This window comes from Gymnoscopelus braueri (genome assembly GCF_963280865.1).
Source record: "Gymnoscopelus braueri genome assembly, chromosome: 15".
NCBI lineage: Eukaryota > Metazoa > Chordata > Actinopteri > Myctophiformes > Myctophidae > Gymnoscopelus > Gymnoscopelus braueri.
The window spans coordinates 28,987,010-29,009,318 of record NC_137620.1 but is presented as its reverse complement, the minus strand read 5'-3'; the positions used below and the strand labels follow the sequence as shown (position 1 = coordinate 29,009,318).

At 44.8% G+C, this 22,309-nt stretch overlaps 1 protein-coding gene across 4 annotated transcripts; it reads right to left on the bottom strand.

Annotated features, from left to right (window-relative positions):
* Positions 1–439: 439 nt before the first annotated feature.
* On the bottom strand, positions 440–19,555 carry per1b (period circadian clock 1b). Of its 4 annotated transcripts, XM_080452098.1 has the most exons (18): positions 19,373–19,555; positions 11,938–12,679; positions 10,258–10,493; positions 9,214–9,335; positions 7,920–8,121; positions 7,431–7,704; positions 7,229–7,335; positions 6,940–7,093; positions 6,510–6,777; positions 6,258–6,366; positions 5,808–5,967; positions 5,420–5,514; positions 4,472–4,615; positions 3,986–4,345; positions 3,063–3,850; positions 2,626–2,806; positions 1,784–2,133; positions 440–1,516 (listed from the first exon to the last, which is right to left on the bottom strand). In XM_080452098.1, exons 2-18 carry the CDS (start codon positions 12,348–12,350, stop codon positions 1,379–1,381), a joined length of 4,101 nt encoding a protein of 1,366 aa, XP_080308224.1. In that variant the 5' UTR covers positions 12,351–12,679; positions 19,373–19,555; the 3' UTR covers positions 440–1,378. The 4 variants fall into 4 exon arrangements, with proteins under 4 accessions (XP_080308224.1, XP_080308222.1, XP_080308223.1 ...); XM_080452096.1 differs by having other exon boundaries at positions 3,063–4,345; XM_080452097.1 differs by lacking the exon at positions 19,373–19,555 and adding an exon at positions 14,022–14,225 and having other exon boundaries at positions 3,063–4,345.
* Positions 19,556–22,309: the final 2,754 nt, after the last annotated feature.

The following is a 22,309-nucleotide window of genomic DNA, read 5'->3' as shown; positions in this document are numbered from 1 at the left end:
CTTGTCGCAGACACCACTGACGCCATAAAGCATAGTTCACCACATGATCAAACAAATGTAAACAATGTCACTGATTCTGGCACCTCTCATCGGCGCAGAGGTTCTCGTCGGTTTGCGCTCACATACATACTTCTAATGTGAGCGATCGGCGATATCCATTGTCAGGCATAGCGTAAAATAAATGTTCCAAGGTGTGGTGACGACGCGACTCCAAGTCGGCATCGTACAGAGGTAATGCCCAGCCGAAGAGAAACACTGACTGTCCGGTAAGTCTGATCTCTAGGTGACAACCACCTTGTCCAAACATCCAATTGTCCAATCATCAGGAATAAGATTGTGGTGTCACATGACTTAAGTCTCTCTTTTCCCAGGGAGGAAAGGGAGGGATTGTTTGACATATTGTTTTTCAAAATAGTCATTCAAGGTTGAAGATCCACCTTCAGTTTTCTTCTTCTTTTTACATACACTTTTTATTTACAATACAAGACCTTTCTTTTCAGGCATTTCTTTTCTCGCCATTTACAGTGGCAGCCAGGGAGTAGAAAAATATACACAATGCTTACAAAATAAAGTCGACCTGCTTCTCAATGTACAACGTATTTATACACAGTGGAGGTTACTACTCTTTCCCCGAGCTTAATCATGAAAACGTCTTTGTGGGGACAGGGCAGAATCCAGATGAGTGTGTGGCACTAAACCCATATAACCTCCTGGGTTACATTCAACGAGAGAAGAAAGACCAGAGAGGTAGGCAGAGGAACCCCCCCCCCCCACACACACAAACTGCAAAGAGGATAATAGACTGTACAAAGGACATTGTTCCCCTAGGGAGTACAGCCCAGAGAGACACATCCACCTTCAATAAAGTGCCACTTTTGTAACACATTCAATGTCTTTCAACTCCATCTTTGAATAACGAGCTGAACGGTCACTTGACCCAATAAATAGCAGCCGATTGTACATGTCAGCGGACTCCATCAAATAAAACAACTGTACAAATTACATACAGTCTGCTGACATCATCTATACATATTTACTGTATATAGTCATGTGTTAACATGGAATGTGCACTTCTTGAGGGTGTCGGGGAGAAGCTCCTTCCGAATCTTGCCGTTTCCATGTCGCGAGTTATGGCATTTCCTAATGCGATATCTTCAAAATGCGCATAAACATATGTCTATGGAAAACACGGCTGTTGTGGAGAGGTCACCAATACTGAAGCCATTGATCTTTGGCCGCCTCTCAGTGGGGGTCCTTGTCGCCCTTGTCGGACCTTGTCGCCCTCCCTTCCACCCGCAGCCAGCGAGGTCACCTCCTGTTCCTCGAGTGTCATTTCCTGGTCGTTGCTTTGCCTTTTGGCCCCTTCGTTGTCGTGGGCTTAGTCCATTGCTGTGTCGGAGGACGGAAGGGTTTTCTTGGCCTCCAGAGTGGTGTCCGAGGCACTGCACAGCTCCATCTCGTGGATCTCCACGTCAAAGGGGGCCGCTGCAGGGGGGGTCTTACATCCCGTACAGGCCTGGAAGCCAGAGAAAGGGGGAGGTGGGGGTTAGTTATGTGTAAGCACATGAACCCTAGCATCCCTATTCTGGCCACGTTATAATAGGTGAACATTTGCCAAAAACAGGTGAACGTTCAGGTGCCGCGCTATGAGCTTGTAGATCTGCTATTTTTGAATAGCCAAAGTGTAAAAGAATGCTTTTTTTTATAGCTCAAATCTGAAAGTGACACAGATGCGTTCCAGGTCTTAATGGGTTAATACTAGCCAGTAGTCTTGTACACTTACAGAAACATTGATGGTCCTGGGCAGGCGTCCAGTGCGGATCCAGGGGTGGACCTGGCTCAGCTCTTTCTTCTGCTCCTCTGTGAAGCGTGGCTGGTGCTTCTGCATGCTTTTCAGGGCCTCTCGGTCCTTTCGCAGCACTGCCTCCACATCCCTGACTGGAAGCTGATAGGTCATCATGACCTTGTCGTCCGTGTTGGCCATCAGCAGCCAGATGGGGTCCTGCAGGACACACTTGATGAACTGCTCCTCGCCAGAGTCGCCACCACTGCCCCCTGCTGACTGCTTGCGGGAGTTCTCAGACGAGTCGATGCTGCCAAAGTATTTGCTGGTGTGACTGCTCTGGCTGCTCCCTGGAAGGGGCAAAGACATGAAACGGGGACATTTAGATGTGGCTCAATCTAGTGATAAGGCAAGGTAAGGTAAAGCATGGTAAGGCATTTAGTTGTAATAAAAAAATGGGGATACAGCAGAACCCATCATTTACAGGTTTTTAACAATGCCTCCATGATAACTACATCATTACTAAATCATTTTCATTGTATCCTTTAAGCCTCCGTTAAAATATGCTACACTGCAGATCCATAATTAATTATTTTGTTCTATGCATTAAAAGAGTTGTTTTTTCCTTCCCATCTAGTTTATTTTTTTGATTATTATAAGTAGAACAGTTGTAACTTATGGAATCATGGCTAAAAGAGGGTGATTATAATAACGAGATGTGGATCAAAATGCCAACTAGGTTTTCCATAGGGAACCTGAAGTCTGCTATAGGGATGAAAACTCCTCTCAGATGCTAGTGGAAAATCAAGGTGTTAACACAGGACAGTGCTATGTCTACTTACTGGTGCCACTGGTGCCTGAGGAACTGCAGCCGTTGGAACCGGAGCCGGACCCTGAAGAGCCCGTCCCTGAGGAGCCGGTCCCCGAGGACCTTGAACCGGACGCGGCTGAGCCGGTGCCAGAGCGAGAGTCCTCCTGCAGCAGCAGGTCCAGCAGGTCGCTGGACATGGAGTCGTTGTCCGCCTGACGGAACAAAGGAAGGGAAAAGTGAGAGGAAGCCCTGAAGAACATAACGATGGAGACAACAACAAAAAACTAAAAAAAAAAAAAAAAAAAATCACTTTCACCACCTTCAATATTAATGTAATGGGAGGATAAGCTTACAAAACAAATGAAAAACACAACCTCGCACATTTTAACAGGAGCAAATGATAAACAGAATAAGTACCAAAATCATGGCACAGCCTCTTTAAACTAGTATAAATGAATTTATACTCACGTTTTCGTTTTCATTCTCCTTGGAGGTGTCCGTGGAGCTCCTCTGATTGGCCAAGCTCTGCCCGTTGGTGCCAGCCCCTTGCACAGAAGGCGCGGCTTGTTGCGAGGCAGCCAGCGCCGTGATGCTCGGCGTCTCGTCCAGCTGAACCAGGTTGAGGGGGGAGGAGCATCGCGACTGGAAGAGGGGCGACTCAGCGCCATCACGGTCAGCCGGGGTATGGCTACAGGACTGCGGCGTGCTACAGCGGGACATGGCGTGGGTGGCGGGAGTGGGCACGGGAAGGGCCGCGATGGGGGGCATAATCGTTGGAGTGGGCAGCGTGGGTCCAGGGTAGGGAAAGTTGGGGTTGTAGAAGTGTCCATGGGCGGTGCTGGGCTGGATCATGGGCTGGGTCATGGGCTGTGTCATGGGCCCGCCCAGCTGGGGGAAGATCGGCATCGGCAGCACCAGCATCATGGGGAGGCGTGTCGCGTCTGACATTTGCATGTGCTGAGAGAGAGGCGGGTATATAGGGTACATAGGAAGCATGCCTGTGGGGAATGGAACGGAGGGCATGCTGGCTTGGGAGCCCACAGACGTGGGCCACGAGGACGACGTGGTGTGTGCCCCGAAGGTGACCGGCAGAGGCTGGGAATGAACCGCGCTGGCGGTGAGGCTGCTGCCTAGTCCCATGGAGCTGTGGTGGTCCGACGTCTCCTGGTGCTTGATCCTCTTGCCTCCGTGAGCGCGCCTGTGACCCGTGCTGCTACCCGCCCTGGCGCTGGGGTAGTCACGAGAGCACCGCGCGCCTGGGAAAGACAGACGAGAGAAAGACCGGACATCACACGGAGGCAAGTTAGCTTCCGATGCTGAAACAGTTTGGGTGAGCGCTTGCGCGGATCGCTTGCGTGTGTGTGTGTTGCATGAGAGGCCCTTGTCCCTACCTCTGGCAAGAGGGCTGGAGGGTGTGGTCTGGCAGCGCACGGTGGAGGAGGCGGTGGGGTCGAACACGCGCAACTTGCTGAGGTCCTTGAAGCGGTCGAGGAAGACCTGCTCCTCCTGCTGGGTGTGGGCCGACAGCACCTCCTTCGTCAGGCCGAAGCGGCTCGATCCGCCTCCTGCTCCTCCGGCACTCCTCCATCCCCCGTCCCTCTCTGGCTGGGGGGCGGTGGACTGAGGGGGCGGCGGGGGAGGAAGAGCGGCGGGAGGTGGACGAGGGGTGACCACCGCGCTGACAGCGGGGGTCAGAGTGGTGGCGGCAGGCGCCTGCATGGGCGTGGGAGGGGCCTCCTCCATGATGATGTCTGTGATGAACGGAACAGAAAAATAACTAATGAATAAAACAGTATTATTAAATACAAGTAACTAAATGTATCTGGGCGTTTAACACTACAGGGGTAGAAGGAGGTGTGCTGAGCGTTGTTGCACACCTGATTCTGGAGGCTTCTTGTCTCCCACATGCACGATGGTGCTGCTGAAACTGCACTGGGATGTAACGGAGACCTCGCTCTCCGCCTTGCTGGCCATGAGAGGAGGCAGCGGCGACGGCTCCCGCCCTAGGCACACTGGTGCTCCTGCAGAAAATCATACAGCCAGCTCAGTTAAAAAGCCCCTAAACTCACAAGTGGATTTGTCCTCTTATGTTAATGTCCCCAAAAAGGTTTGACCTTGACTATACTGACTTGTATCTGCGTGAAAGAGTTCCCCCCCCCCATATTTCTCTGCTGAAAGAGAAGGTGTCTGTGAACTGCCTTAAAAAACTGAGTTAGAAGTGGTTATGTCACAAAGCCCTGTGTCATCACTGTCCGTAATCAGAGAAAGAAATTGCTTCACATGAACATCACTCTCAGTTATGATATTTCCTTGTTTCCTCTCTCCTCGTATTGTTTGCATTGTTTGATATTAATGAATCCAGAATTTCTCAATGAGGGAGAAAGAGTAGATGTGTTCCGATTGTCACTATTGGCAAGCCCAATGCATGGGCTTGCAATGACCCGAGCAACAGTATATTCTGTGTGTATTCATTACAGCAGCATTAACCGCGGCGTAAGCCGGTGTACGCAGACTGATTCGCTCTCTGTTCGGAGGCCGAATCAATACAGACAAGAACTAACTACAATGTTGATTCTCTACAGGGGTCCCCTGGTGTGTCTAATTAGCTGCCATTATATAGGCCGTATTCATGGGTGGGAAGCTGCTACAGGTGAACCTCCCCACTGTGAGGAGACACGTGGTTGTCTACACGCTCCCCAAGACCAACTAATAGGGGTTGGCCGTGACAGGGACTATACAAAAACCATGGGGGGGTAATTGGTCTAACAACTAAAATAGGTTGGGGTAATGACTTGATATTTGAAAGATGTAAGAATAGAATCTACCTTTGTTGGTGCCACTGTCATCGTCAGAGGTGGAGGTGCAGGAGGAGCCACACTTCCTCTTGACCGTATTAGGAATGTTACAGCCATCCAAGTACCTGGAAGCACACAGAAGTCAGATGATTATGAAAACCTGCGCATTCGTTTCACTATGACAAGTATAACATAGCACTTGGTGGTTAATCGAGTCGTTGATATATAAAAAACATATAAAAACAATATATAAAAAGACACATTTCTCGATTATTCAATTAATCAACAAAGTAATCAATACAATAATCGCAAGAAAATAATTGATAGTTGCAGCCCTACAATATTTTTATTATTTCATCTCATTGTTATTTTGTCTCATCATGTGCATTGTGTCATCTGAACCAGTGTCCCGCCTTACCTTATGATGCTGTCCAGACAGTTGATCTGCTGGTAGGAGTAGCCAGTATGAGACTCCATTGGTACGAAGGGTGCGGGGATCAGGTCTTTAGGCGGACAGGGGATGTCAGGTAGAGCTCTGATTGGATCAATCCTGGTGGTTCTGAGGCCATTTGCTGTGCCTGGAGAGGCAGGGGGAAAAAGGTAGTTGTTCAGTTGAGTAAATAGTTTGCTGAGGAAAGCAGGGAGAAAGCAGAGAGGAACTTGTTTCTGTAACAGGGCCAAGCTGTACCCAAAACAATAGATACCAGGCCTGTGCCATGGCACCGTGAACCTATGATATTCAGTCTGTGGATTCCATTTTTTTTTAACATTTAACATTTCAGTTAACAAAATAATCCTGTCCTTTAAAAAGCCTCTGTCCAAAATGCATTGATGTAGCTTCTACACAACAACTGCCTGTCCCTTGTACCTGTGTTGGTGTGTTTTCTGAGTGGTGGACGGTTGCGTGATTCAATGAAGACCTGTTGCCCGTTAGTCTTGACCATGTGAACGTCCTTACAAATCTGCTGGAATGTCATCTGCAACAAGCACAGCATAATTCAAGAGTCAAGACACGTTTTCCATTCAACAAACCTTCTCTGGTATTTAACAGTCACGCAAGCGGAAGCGGCAAAATGATGTGACATGATGTACATATAGCTGCTTATATTTGAACACTCACAGGTTTGTGTGAGGCGACCGTGACGAGGGCGTCCTCCATAGCCGGGCTGTTGCTGTCGCTGGATGAGGCGCTGAGGTGCTGCTGGTGCGAGCGCCGCGAGCCACGGGACCGGGACCCGTTGGAGCCCAGCGAGCTGTAGCCCTGTGAGCTGTTGCTGTGCACCGGCTGCACCAGGAGTCGGTGGATCTGCTCGCTCAGCTGGACGATCTTCGGTGTGGTGACCCGACTCTCGCAGCCAGTGGTGAAAACGTCCTCATTCAGCGGGCTCCTGGAGAGGCAAGACGGAGGGAGAGAGGTGGGTGATTAGAAAGGTAAAAGCGTCCTTGACCCCAAAGATAAAGGTTTACGTTGTGTTTTTCTTTATTATATTACTCTGGAAAGTTTAAATGACAGTGTGTGTGTGCACAGCAGTGAGGGAGGGGGAACTTACGTCCGGACTTTGTGACGTCCTACGATAAACGCCACTTTCCGGCTCCAGGGGTTGACGAAGGAGGACCAGCTGGTGTCAATGGTCAGGTACTCGCCATTGCGGGCGCACATCCTCAGAGGCGCGTGGTCAAACGGCTGGCCAGCAAACTGCAGAACTGAGGTGACAAGATGAGGCGACACAAGAGAGAACATTACTGAGTGTAAGAGAACAGGAGAGAGTGCAGTACAGCGGAGGGGCTCCTGTCACATCACCCATTGCGAGTAGAGTAGTAGACAAAGATGGGACTTACTCTTCTTGTGAATGGCCACCATCACGGGTCTGTCCTCAGGGTGGATGTAGAGCAGAATGGGGGTTCCTACGAGGTCCTGAGGTAGGTAGCCCAACAATGGCACCGCTCTGTACACACATGGAACAAGTACAACGTTACACAACGTCACAGTGGAATATCGTTTGTTGTAAAGAAAGCAGGCTGGTCGATTGGGAGTACTGACCTCTCGTCAACTTCCTGGAAGAGGCAGCTGGGCGAGTGGCTGGTGGTGAAGATCCTCTTGTCTGTGGGGATACGGGGCGCTTCGTATCCAGAGTGGACCTTCTCGGCGATAAGCAGGCAGCAGGGCTGTGGCTCGCCCAAGTCAGAGTCTCTGATGGTCAGCTGGTAGGGCGTGAGGCGAAAAGGGTAGTACTTCAGGTCACTGCCATGCGCCCGGTCGGCGCTGATACGACAGAACATGGACTTCTCTTGAGTGCAGTCCATTGGAGGAGAGGCTGGGGGGTCAAGATTGACATGATTAGTACACAGCAAAATCCCGCGTGTTAATTTAACCACATGAACCCCTAGCGTCCCTATCCTGGGGTGAACATTCGTGTGCAAATAGCTGAGAAAATAGGAGGCCTAGTCCATTTAGACCCTGAGGCCGATTCTAAAAACGCCTTCTAAATCCTAACAGTTTTCTGAAAAACTCAAGTAAATATTCACTCACCAGAGCCAATGCAGGTGGCCCAGGGGGGCAGGCGGCAGGGTGCTGTGCCGCTGTAGAAGGTGCTCACGTCCTGAGGAGCCAGCAGCTCCGAGAAGACGGTGCCTTGGAGGCGCTCGGGTTTGCAGCGCAGCAGGCATGACCCCTGGGGTGATATGTACACCACCTTCCCTGTCAGGAAGGACACGGCCATGGAGAACGTATCCTGGATAAAGAGACAGGGGGGACGCAGGTTGAGACTGATGATGTCGAGCTATATATAGGGCTATAGGGCTATATAATAATTGCGAATAGCTCATATATTTGCGATAATTGTGACATGCCAAAGTATTCAATGTGATTTTGTCAAATGGGGGGCTTTTAGTGTTGTGGAAGTATCATGGTAGAATTACACATTCAATTGTTATTATGTTCTCCTTTGGCATCATGATATGTTCTGTGCCATGGCAGGCCTGGTATCTATTGTTTTGGGTACAGCTTAGTCCGGTGACGCAAGCAAGTTCCTGTCTTATCTTTGTGAATAGCTACAGTATGTTCCCTCACTGTTTTCCTCAGATAACTACTTTTACTCTTGTTTGATATAAATCTTCCCATGCTCAAGATAAAAAATTCAAAAGTGTTTGACGATATCCGTATCCAAAATTGTATTGCAAAATTGTATGAAGATATTTGTCAAAATAAATAAATACAGACCACGGCCACTAAGTGGTGCAGTTGAGTTGCTTTAACCAAATCAACCCTAGCTTCTCTATTCTGGGCACACATTCTGCAATGGCACAAAGTGAGCACTGGTTGTTTAAAAATGAGTGTCTTCCTCACAGAGGCAGTTAGATAACATACCAAAAATGGTTGGTTGCCTGGAAATGGGTAAATCAGGCATTGTGCCCTGATCTCACATAGCTGAATTTAAGTGGCTTTTATGAGCAAAGCTAAAAATGTTATGGTCCATTTGGTCAGTGTGACATTCATTGTCCCGAGCCCAGATCCACAGACAGAATATTACAGCAGTTATTACAGAGATATTCATTCGATGAAGAACATAATCACAAACTGTAAATGGACCTGGCTGTCTATTCCAGACAGTTTTTTTCCATTAGGCTCACGTCATGTAATGTATACAGCAAGGCGAGTTCATTCGAGGTAACTAGGCAATTTTACAAAGGATTTCCCACTGTAAGATTGATTACCTTGTTAGCTCGAATGACCTCTCCTTGCGGTGACCTGGAACTCAGCCAGGTTTAGTGGGCGATCCAGTTTTACGGGTCATTTGTGGTATAGTGACGGTTTCATAACTTACGGTGTTTTTGAGGGTGTATTCAGAAGTGATGTTGTCCAGCTCCTCAAGGGTGAAGGTGGACAGGTCTAAGCTGCAGCCATGACACTCCTCCACACTCCATTGGTGATAATACTCCTGGTTGGCTGGAGAAATTGTATACACCGTCAGTCTTGCACATTGATGTACATTGAATGAATACACACAAACACACACCTGGTTCCTCCTGGGTTTAATCACTTAAGTTCTATTTTATACTTTCAATGGTGTTCAAAATATTTTAAACATAGCAGAAATTGCTGATCTATAAGCTCACAACACGTCGCTTTGCGGTGCGTGATGTGTTAGAAGTGGCAGTAATAATAAATGCAGATGGCAAAACATCCTAATACTATATATTACAATATACAATATACAAAGTCCCTTAAGCTATGGGATAAATAAAATGCCCCAGACCTGGAAGGACTCAGCTGCCCCAATGTTCAACAGTTTGCAATAGTTTTCCTCTGGCTTTAGGATTTCATCAAGCCTGCCTCTTGCTGTCCCCGAATAACCTCCCTCACTCTATAGTTTAAGTAAGGTGAAACTTGTGTTGCATGTGTGTGCCAAGTTTTCCTCTGGCTTTAGTATTACAACAACCCTGCCTCTTCCTGTCCCCGAATAACCTCCCTCACTCTATAGTTTAAGTAAGGTGAAACTTGTGTTGCATGACAGTGTATGCCACGTTTTACTCTGGCTTTAGGATTACAACAACCCTGCCCCTTCCTGTTCCCCAGTAACCTCCCTCACTCTTAGTTCAAGTGAGGTGAGACTTGTGCTGTATGTAATGTATGCCAAGTTTTACTCTGGCTTTAGTATTACAACAACACTGCCTCTTCCTGTCCCCCATTAACCCTCCCTCTTAGTTTAAGTGAGGTGAAACTTGTGTTGTATGTAATGTATGCCAAGTTTTACTCTGGCTATAGGATTACAATGCTGCCTCTTATTGTCCCCTCGAGTCGTAACCCTCATTCTTAGTTCAAGTAAGGTGAACCTTGTTGAATAAACATTTAGATAAAGGATTCTCACCTTTGACTTGTTTGACACAGTTCAGGGCGTACTTGAGGGCATCCAGGGTGCTGGAGTGGCTCTTGCCCCTGCGCTCGGCAGGCAGGCGGATCTTGAGCTCCTTCAGGGCCTTCATTAGCTCTTTCTGGGTCTGGCGGCGGGCCGACTGGTCACTGCTGCAACCCGAGGTGGAGGGGGGGTCCCGCTCTGAGCTGGTGGACAGCAGGCTGTAGGCCAGAGAGCTTCGGGAGTTGGAGCTGGGAAGAAGAGGACCAGTGTTTTAAACACATGCAACTACACAGAGCAGTGGATCTCAAACTTTTACATTTCACGCACCCCCATGACTCTGAGACTTCAGAAGTGTTACCTCAGAGTTACAGATCTATAAGGGTCTATTCGGAGCCCCCTCAAGGAACTCTGAGAGTCCCTAGACCCCACTTTGAGAACCCCTGACCCAGAGGATGAATTTAGGGGGATTAACAGAATTGGCACTAGATGAGGTAAAATTACCTATTTTAACACTTTCATTTGAAATATAATCATATTTCAAGAACAATTGCATTATGAAGTTTTTGTCTCAGCATCAGTGGATTAATCGTTATTGAATGCCTCCCAAATTATGCAGTTATACAAAGCGTCTTGGTTTTATGTTTTATTTCATACTCCTTTGGTTTAGACTGCTAGTTGATATCATATTGAAGTCTCCATAGTCCATAGCATAGCCATAGTTTGTAAAAGGATTACAATATTTGAAGCTTCGAATAAGCTCTGCAAAAGGGTTTCACATGCCTACAGCATACGCTCTTTAAACACAAGTCCCTCATTATGTAATCCTTGATTTCTCTGTCAAAAGAAGGCAGTCAGAGCAGCTGTCAGAGTGAGGCCTTGGTAAGGCTGATCGAAAACGGAATCATCCATTGAAAGCTATAATTTTATCAACATAAATTTTTTGGTGAAAGAGTTACAAAATTCCCAGCTCCTACGTGGTACTTGATGCTTCAGAGTTTTCATACGTCACAGGATTTCAACAATTAGCACGCTAAAGTAATTCCGTGGAAATGTACTGAGCCCTTTGATTAATGAGAGGCCAGTAATAACCATAGTAGACTTACAAGTCACGAAAATTCATTCATGGCATTTACATACTATGTATGGTGGGCTTGTGATGTTTAATCAACAGCCAATCAAAATCAACTAATTTCAATTCCACATTATTATGATAGATATTCACATTGGCTGATCATAAAAAAACACTGGTTACATTTCTCTGCAATGGACATGGCATGGATTCGTTCGTGTCAATGGTTGCTTAGTAACCGTCACTGAGGTGAGGTTTGTATGCCATCATGATGCGTGTTTTGCCATGTGAGTGGTCTGAGGGAGAGGGCATATTTGTCAACAGGCGCATTAAGTCACTGGGAGGTGAAGTGAGTGCCATTAACTTTCTCCAGGTGATGTTATATAAGAGGATTATAGAGCACCAGAACTGCCTCATTTTTGTGAATCTTTTGTGCTGGCTTACATCTCCTTCAAAGGCTTCTTAACCAAATGAACCCTAGCGTCCCTATTCTGTTAACATTTGGCGAAACAAGCTCACAACGCGCCATGTTGTGAGAGAGAGAGAGAGAGTGAAAGAGAAAGAAAGAGAGTGAGAGAGATTCTTCCTCAATGCATATGCGCGCAATTGTGATGTATTCTTACCTCTTGTTGCTCAGCATTATGGCAGAGTCCTTGCCATTTGAGGAGCTGTGGGACTGCGAGCTGTGTGTGGACTGGTGCCCGCGGGACCTGTTCTCCCTCCCTCTCTTGCTCGCCCTCTCCCCAGAGTCGTTCCCGCTGGAGAGGCCGTCCGTATCATCTGAGGTAGGCCCCCTCTGGTCCCCGGACGAGCCACCGGAACCAGATGCTCCGCTGGGAGACGAACTTCTCGCTCCCACTCCTGCTCCTCCTCCATGCTCCCGGATGGCAACAATGGAGCCTGGCTGGCCGCCGATGTTGTTCGGAGAGCCGGATCCTCCTGAGCTCACTTCTTCCTCATTCTCTTTCTCGTCTGCCCTCGTCACTCGGCCCCGAGTGTTGCTGCTAGGGGCCGATTTGGAGTTGTCATAACTCATACTAGAGTTGGACAAAACTGGTGGTTTTAGACAAGGAGGACGGCAACTGCAATATCAGGTCTACTTTCACTTCTTTAGGTGGGACTACTATGTCTACACAGGCCTGTCATAATTGCTGGTGGATTATTGAAGAGACTTAAAGGAGAGAAGACCATGATTTCTCATGAGAAATCAAAATGACAACAACCCTCCTTTGAGGGTTCTCAAAGTGATATGCTGAAAGGAGATTTCTGCTCATGAAACTGTCTTGGCAAAAGTGTTCTGACAGATGGGCTGGGAGATGGCGAGATGACTTGCCTTCTCTTCTTGCCTGAGCTGTTAATGGCCACCTGATGGGAGAGAAAAAGAGAAGAGAAGAGAAAATTATGCTAGGTGCACACAGCTTCTCAGAGTGGTTGTTGCAATGGTTACGTTCAATACTTCCTGTGGAGCAAAGCTAATGAATAATACAAATAATAATAGCCCAATTTATCACAGTTATTCATTGGCAAATGTATGTACTGTATGTACAGTCAACACTGGCACCCAGCCAGATCCTACCCAGTGTATTTGCCATGGCAAGCATCTAGCCTGGATTACCTCATTTTAAAGGAAACGCACTCACTAAAACCATGCGCTCTATGCAAACACACTGCCGCCTTCCATCAAAGCAAGAACTAACATTAGGGGCGGGCCATTGTGTTCACCCACCGTCAGCATTACATAATATACACATGTCAGCTCAGTCAGACCAAGTGCAATGTCTAACGTCTGTCTGTTCCTCGCCTCTGGTCCAATGCTGGTGAGGTTCCAAATGGACCCTTACAAGTCTGTAACGCTGAGAGTGTACAAGGGTCCATTTGGTACCATTTGTACACTCTCAGAGTTATGGGGGTCCTTGAAATTAAAAGGTTGGAGAACCACTGTATGAGAGTATATAGAGCCATCAAAAACCCTGTATCTGTTGTCATACTGGCTGGAGAAGGCATAAGGGAGTGATGACTTGCAATTACAACGTTAGACAGCAACAACCAGCTTTATAACTGGTGGCAGGCAGTGTTACTTCAGAAGGGAAAGTCCATCCCTAAACAACGAATGCTATTCCTCTGACGTAGGTTTAGTATTCATCTATAAACATCCCAATGTATGATTACATATCCTATTATTACGAAATATTAAGACGAATCAACTCACAAACTAAGAAGTCAATTAATAAGAATTAAATGCTGATACACTGAGAATCACATTTTGCCGTGGATGGATCGCTCCTTCCCTGACATCTCTAACGCCATTGGCACAACCATATACATTATATTCTCATACAAATCCATCGAGCAGCGGTGTAAAGTAACTAGTACATTTACTCAAGTACTGTACTTAAGTACAATTTTGAGTTTTTTTTAACTTTCCAATTTCTGTACTTTAACAGAAAATTCCTACTCCACTACATCTCAAAGACAAATGTACTTTTTTACTCCACTACAATTATTTGACAGCTTTAGTTACTAGTTACTTTGTAGATTTAGATTATTATTACAAAACATACATTAACCACTTCAGCCCTATATACATTTTAGGACATTTGAAAATAGCCGATCTACAAGCTCACATTGCAGTAGTGATATTTTTTACTTATTAAGTAAAACATTTTTTTTTCCACCACCGGTGTTCAGCTGCAAATTAATTCCCTACCACGGTGTGAAGACGGGCGTCTGGCTGTAGTGGAGTGTCGTGGCTTTCAGCATAAACAACATGAAACTCCACTTTGTCTCATTATTCCTTCCGTTCCGTAAGAATATCCTTAGTTTTCACCAACTACAGTTATTCTTCTACGTTATTTTAGCGGATACGTCCGTTTCACTGTTGCTGATCAGCGAGAAAGCGAGTTGCGACTGCTTTGAACATCGAGTGCTGCAGATACACGACAACACACACCCACATACACATTGGTACTGTATGTACGTACATACACAAGGCACGTGTACGCGGCTGTGCTTTCCGCAAGCCTCAGCCCGTCGCCGATTGGCTGACGCGTCGAGCCAATGACAAGCGCGTAGACGTCACCCTCTGCTCCCATTGGACGCTGAAGTGGAACACTGGACGCGAGGCAGTGCAGGAGACTGCATGCTTTACATTGTGTCAGCGGTGTTGCCACGTCCGCTTATTATAGGCGACTTTGGGCTTGTTTTTATGTGAAGATGCTTGGTTGTAAATATTGTTGGTTGCTGTTTTTTGGTCTTGTTTCTAAAGTTTAGTTGCTTATTTGGTCTTGTTTCCTAAATGTTGTTTAAACCAGTGGTTCTCAAACATATGTATTTGTCTGCAGACCCCCCCCATCTGAAATATTTTGTGCCAGACACCCATACAAGATTTGCATTGTTAACATATTCAAAAATATTCAACATTTTCCAAGATTTTATTTGAAAATATCAGATCTACAAGCCCACAACGCGTTGCATTGCTACGCATTGTGAGCTTGTAGATCGTCTATTTTCAAATAGCCGATGTGTTGAAATGAAATGAGACGCAAGTGATCATGTGGCCCATAGTCGCTTCTTTTGACCTGGTTGCTTGTTTCTCACACAGAATCTGGCAACACTTGTGCCTGCATGCTATACATTGTGTCAGTGGTGTGTGTGGGTGCGCCACAGGGCAGATCCATAGACTGTACAGTGTGGCAGATCCACCTACTGTGTGTACATCCTATGTGCAGCGGCATGCCTATATGTAGAACAGTACATGCTGTACTGTACATACTAGTGCTACACATGAAGACAAAGGGGACCCTTTTCACGCAATTACCATGGGATGAATATAGCTTTTGGCTCTTCTTCGCTACATGTCAGTCAACATGCAAGTGGGAGGGATGCCTATAGAGGCATAGTTCACAATTTTTTGTTTATATATATATATATCCTATAAATAAGGAAAATAAAATAAAAAGCCTAGCGCTCCATGAATGGATGCATTTCTTTGATCGATTGATTGAATGCTTTATTAACAGTTTGCAAATAGTACTGAGGTACGATTTTACAATGAATGCGTGGATGCATTTCAGGGGCTTTTTAAAGGAGACTTGACACAATGTATGTACTATTACATGTCTGATATCTGCCGCCAAGTGCTGCATTACTTGCACAATTAAGACTGTGATATTGTGCCCCCCCCCTTTTTATTTTGGCACGCACCATAATGTATATTTAATTTGATATTGCTGTCCTGAATCTGACTTTTCCCTTTTTTTCTTTCTCTAGTCTGGTCTAATAAAATGGGTAAATGGGTCACCCACTCTTACACCTGCCCTGAAAATCTTCAACGTGACAATAGACGTGAAGTTGAAGTTGAGATGTTGGCACAGTGTAATGCCAGTACATTTTTGGTAAATGGTCCGACTGGATTAGCAAGTTGGTGTTGTTTGAGGAGAACACAGAGGTTAAAGGAGATTTTCACTTTCAAAAATGTTTGGGGTAATTTTAACGTCTACTCGGGCATAAGACAGGGACCGCAGACCGTTTTTAAAGTTGCTTGATTCAGTATTTAGATATTTGATATTCATTTTAATAGACACGCCCCCTTCCTATACAAACCTATTGTAACTTAAAACTCCATTTTAACCATGATAGATAGATTAATTGAAAACACTACATTGGCGAGAAAAGGGGTAAAAAGCTAAAAAATGATTTTAAAAAATAGCATATCTGCAAGCTTGAACACATTGTGATGCTGCGCATTGTAGGTGGGCTACTGTACCATCATAGGACAAAGGACATAGGACATAATACTGTAGGGCTTAAGTCAACCTGAGAGAGAAAAATACTTCTGAAGATGAGCTTAACTATACTCTTAAGCCCTATTTTCTTAATTGTACAACAATTTGCGAAAATGGCCAATCTACAATTAAGCTCACAATGCGTCGACTCGCAATGTGCTCCGTTATGAGCTTGTAGCTCTGCGAGAAAGTATGACGACACCTAAAATGAGCTCTGGTGTCAATGAGAGAAGTGGGTCTTCAGCGATAGATTGCTCTCCTACTCTTGGATGAAAATGTCTCACTCGTGATTAGCCTCCTAGATTCTAAGCAGTAGTCTGTTCCAAGTTATCATCAAAGAGAGAGTTTTATATGCTGAATCATCATGGTTCATGAAGCAACATGATTAGGCTACAAACAACATTCAGTATAGAAATAAGTCTATGAATAACTACACCACCACTGTTCATTTATAGCACAAACTTTCAAGACTTTTGTGGGTGTTTAGCTGGGAATCATACTATTGAATGACCCCTGTCCCATGTTAAAACATACGCACCTAATCTACAGTATGACAAATCATAGACAGCAAGCCAAAAAAGACTACATTAGTGCAACAACAGTATAGCATCATAGGGACCACACACTGGTGTCCTCTACTGAACTCTCTGGCTGTCGCCCCCAGCTCCTCCTCTTTTATCCCTAGCTAACCTTGTTTTCTTTCCAGTATCCTCTCTTGGGGAAAATTAGGTCAGCTTGAATTTTGGCTTGCAATTGAAGTGGAGTCTTCTGATGGATGCAGCAAGTAAGAATGCAAGTACTTTTCTTGTAGCTACTGTAAAACAGGGACATAACCCAGTCGTACTGTAAAGAGTCAAGGCTGTACACGAACAACGGCTAGGCATCATTTTGCCCGTAATAAATGCACAAACACACACAATGCTCACATTTCAACATACCACTGGGAACGAGTGTGTCAATAATGTATTTTAATGTACTGCCACAGACAGGCTGAGTCAGTCCCAGACATGTGAACCTGTAGTGTGCATGCACACCCCAGTGGCGCCTTTGTCTTTTCTCTGACTCATTCCTTGTGGTATAGCCTAGCCTGCTGTCGTGGCCTGGTGCGACCTTGATCCAGGCAGGAAGTGTATAATAAAATGCTTCTGAGATCACACTAGGGGGCGCTTTCCCATCAGTGAGACATTGAGTGAGTACTATGAAAAATAACACAAAAAGCCCTGAGGGCTTTGTTTTCATTGGGGTCCTATATATTCAGTTCATAACATTAGCATCCTACAGGAGTAAGGACTGTGTGGTGATGTTTTCATTGCATGTGCGTGTCACTATATTGCTCACATAGCTAATTTATTGATACACAAACAATTAGCTCATAATAATCCCTGGCTGTGGGTTTACCATCTATGTGCTGTGCTGGCTTGGGGCACAAATAAAACACTCAAGGGTGGCATCTTGTATATTGTTGACAACTCTCAATATAGGCCACAGGGACGGCCTGTATACAGGTGATATGTGACTATAGCAAAAGAACAAACCAAAAAAAAGTGTACCAGCCTCTCAGGTGCAGTGACTGGTTTGCCATGACAGCATTTCAAAGGAAGATATCTGATTGGTGAGATGCCCATGCATTCAGCACAAGTGAAAGAGTAATACACACCCGAGAACAATAACAATGTGGGTCATTCACCAAGGACGGAACATTCTTGCTAACAAAGTTCCACATGGATATCTCTAGAGAGGTTTAGTATAGGCCTACTTGGCCGAGGGCCCAGTAATGATGCATCTTCATCTATAACAGTGGTGTAAAAAGTACTATTTCTTATTACTTAAGTAAAAGCATCATCAATCAATACTACAATGTAGAAATACTATGTTACAAGTAAAAGTCCGGAATTTACTTAATTGGTATCAAAATATACTTAAAGTAACAAAAGTAAAAGTAGGCTACTCAGTCATTATGCTATTTGTATAGGTCTCAAGTGGTTCATGTATATTTTGTAATAATAAACAAAATCTATAAAGTAACTAGTAACAAAAGGTTTCAAATAATTGTAGTGGAGTAAAAGGTGCAATATTTGTCTTTGAGATGTAGTGGAGTAGAAGTAAAAGTATTGGAAATTGGAAATACTGAAGAAAGTAAAAAAAATACCTGGAAATTGTACTTAAGTACAGCACTTGGGTAAATGTAGTTACTTTACACCACTGATAGCTAACTAGAAATGAACTAGAAGTAGACAAGCTGACACACAAGCTCAAGTGCAGCCTCTAGTGGATAAAAAATGTCTTAAAAAATGACTATCGAAGACATTTTAAACAGCAAAACGGCTGTATTAATAGTCTGCCCCTGTGACAAATCAGGAGAACAAATAGTGATGGAAGTGGAACAATGCAGTGTTCAAATGCAAAAGCAAATGCATGTCATATGTGGCCGAATGTGGACTGTAGGACCTTAGATTTCACCTGATACACCTGATACTTAAAACTGTCAGACGGCTCTTTAAATGTGTTGGTGCTCTACGACTATTGCCAATGCCAACCTTAAAATGCAGAGGACAAATGTCATATTATGTGCAAATGTACGGTGACAAATAGGCCTACCCTAAAAACAACACCACATGACATAGGCCAGTCACAGCTTAGGTATTTTTTGCCACCTTTGGTCACCGTCACTCTTGCACTGTACGGCCCTTGCCTTGGATCAAGACTATTATAGATGTATTTGATCCATTCTGACATTTGCATATCACATCATAGATACGAAAGATAAAGTCAGACTCGATCTACTACTAATACATCTATGATAGTCTTGATCCAAGGCTATAGCACGAGTCGTGCGTGGGTCATGGGTCGTGCTGCACGCACCCATGATCCATGTATGCACAGTGTGTCCAGGACATGCTGTACAATCATACATCTCGAGACAATGAAATGCAGAACTCATAGAACTCATGCTACGATTATTATATTATAGTTTGACTGGAAAATGAACATAATTCTTGCTACAAGGTTCACATGCTGTTCTGGGGGGGGGCGGGCATGTACATTTATTAAGGATAAGGACTGGTAAACATCGACAATAGATCCGAACGGTGAGATACAAAAAAATGTATTAGACTACAATGTTGGCAACCTATTACATTTTATGAATCATTTAAACCTCAGCCTTTATCTGGAAGTTGAACAGTCAGCAATCACATAGGCATATAGCCCATGCACCCGCCCAGCCAGAACCAGCACAAACAAACACCGATCGAAACATTCTGTTGGTCCTTACCTTATGTTTCAAAATGTGGTCAAGCACTTTGATGATGTCCCACGAATAATCAATGCAATCAATCAATGCAATATCCAGGAATTCTTGGGGGGGGGGAATAAACAGCACAGACTTCAGTAAACGTCGCCTTGAGTCGGTGTCGTGTCTGTCTGGTCTCTGGGTCTGATGATCAGTATGTGTACTACTATTGGGGAGACATTTGTGTTCAGTACAGTATAGTACACGCAGGGATACACGTGTGCATGTGTAGGGACCAGAACGGAGCGAAGCGAGGACCGTGATTGGATGGCGGCGGGGAACTTGTTTTCCCTCGCCGCGCCCACGACGCTCTGATTGGTCGGTTATAAACAGCACGCGGCTGTTTGGTCACGTTGCGCGGTGAGTGTTCCCGAACCCAAAACACACACACACACACACACACACACACACACACACACACACACACACACACACACACACACACACACACACACACACACACACACACACACACACACACACACACACACACACACACACACACACACACACACACACACACACACACACACACAGCACAGTGGGTGTGGTGTGCGAGAGTAGTGTTGCCATGTGCGCATATTATAAGCGACTTAGGGCTTGTCTTTCTGTAGTCCCCCCCCCCCCAAGTCGCTTGTAAATATTGGTTTCGTTGCGGGTTGCGTTTTTTGGTCTTGTTTCTAAAGTGTACTTGCTTATATAGGCTTGTTTACTATTTTATTTCTTCTTCTTATTGTTATTATTATTTAAACCAGTGGTTCTCAAACATGTTCATGAAAATGTTTTGTGCCACAGGGAGCATAATGTTGTTAGAGTTTCAAAAACGATATTCCAAAACATGCCACATTTTATTGCAGAGTTTTTGAAAAAAGCAGATCCACAAGCTCACAACGCGTCGTGAGGTTGTAGATTGGCTATTTTCAAAGAGCCGATGCATATTATAGGTTTAAAGTGCTCATGTGGCGTATTATAGTTGCATCTTTTGGGCTTGTTTTCCTAGACCTGGTTGCTTATTTCTCTCGCAAAATAGGCAACACTGTGTGCGAGAGCCCCGTAATGACTGTATAACAACGCAACGACAACCACCCCCGAGTCGCATGCGGTTAGAACCAACAATACGGGGGTCCTGATAATGCATTGCATAGTCAACGAAACGGACACATTTAATATAAATATAAATATATCATATTCAATAATATTGTAGAATTGTGGTATGCGCCCCGTTTAAATCGTGGTAATACATTATTACGCTGCGCGTAAATTCCCGTATTTACGGCGGTAGGAAGGGCTCTGGCAGTGTTGCCATGTCCACTTATCATAAGCTACTTTGGGCTTGTTTTTCTGTAAAATTGCTTGTAAATAATATTGGTATTTGAGTTTCTAAAGTGTAGTTGCTTATTTGGGCTTGTTTCTAAAGTGTAGTTGCTTATTTGGGATTGTTTCTAAAGTGTAGTTGCTTATTTAGGCTTGTTTCTAAAGTGTAGTTGCTTAGTTATTTGGGCTTGGCTTGCTTCCTAATTTAAACCAGTGGTTCTCAAACATTGTCATTAATATGTATTTCTCCGCGGACCCCCACCTGAACATATTTTATGCCAGGGCGAAGCGACGCGCTGTGAGCTTGCAGATCGGCTATTTTCAAATAGCCAATGTATTATGATTATGTTTAAAGGGTGAAGGCCGGGCTCGTTTCTTTTGGACTTGTTCTTTTCATAGACCTGGTTGCTTGTTTCTCTTTCAACACCTGGCAACGCTGATGTGTGCGGTCTCTCCATGCATGCACGTTTCAACGTGAGGCGCTCTGCAGCTATGGAGCCCGAGCCATGGCTAGAACACGTTAACGGCTAAATGAGCGGCTGCACGTGGCCTGCGGAGTGGTGGGTTGTTTTGCAGTAAACAGAACGTACAGAAGTATGTAGGGAACAGGAGTAGCACAGCATCATGACAACATGCATGTGCCCATGAGTTCAGTCTGCACACTGCTTAAAGGAGGAGTTCACCCAAAAAAGGACTTATTTTCTATCAATTACACACCCCATGAAGCCTTGATTTCATGGATTTATTTTTGTTTTTGTGGCATTCCTAAGACAATAATTTGATGACCGTATGTATTTCTGGTAGGAGACACAAATAATCTACTTTGTGTCTCCTACCGGATACATTAGCCGGTAGGAGACGGGAATCAAATTATTAGCTTAGGAATGCGACAAAAACAAAAAAGAATCCATGGATTCAAGGCGGTGTGCAATTGATAGAAAATAAGTCATTTTTTGGGTGAACTCCTCCTTTAAGTTATTTAGGTCTGAACTTGAAGGCATCCATATCCAAGCCTCCCTTGGCTTTGGATATTGTAGTTTTTTTTAAATTTTTCATGGAAAAAACAGCAAGCCTTGTGTTTTTCATGAAAAATATGAAACAACACAACTAGTTTTTTGAACAGAACACAGAAGTCTTCGTATGCAGGGAACAGGAGCATCATGACATGCATGTGCCTCATGAGTTCAATCTGCAGTGCAGATTTTGTACAGCATTGGTTCTCAAAGTGGGGTCCTTGGAGGGGTACCAGGGGGTCCCCAGTAAAAATGAGCTAATGTAGTGTCACAATAATTTTAACCATATTTTATAGTTTGGCTATTCAAAAATAGCAGATATACAAGCTCATAGCGCATCACTTTGTGCCGTGCTATGAGCTTGTAGATATATATATATATATTTAACATTTTGAACTAAAATCTTTTCTTCTGGCGGTTCCTGGCACAAAATACTTTTGAGATGGGGGTTCGCAGCCAAATACATATCATTTTGGGGGTCCAGTGGTTATCAAAGTTTGATAACCACTACACTGCTTATTTAGGTCTGCCCAAGGCATCCATATCCAAGCATCCTTGGCTTTGGATAGTGTTGTTTCTTTATTTTCCATGG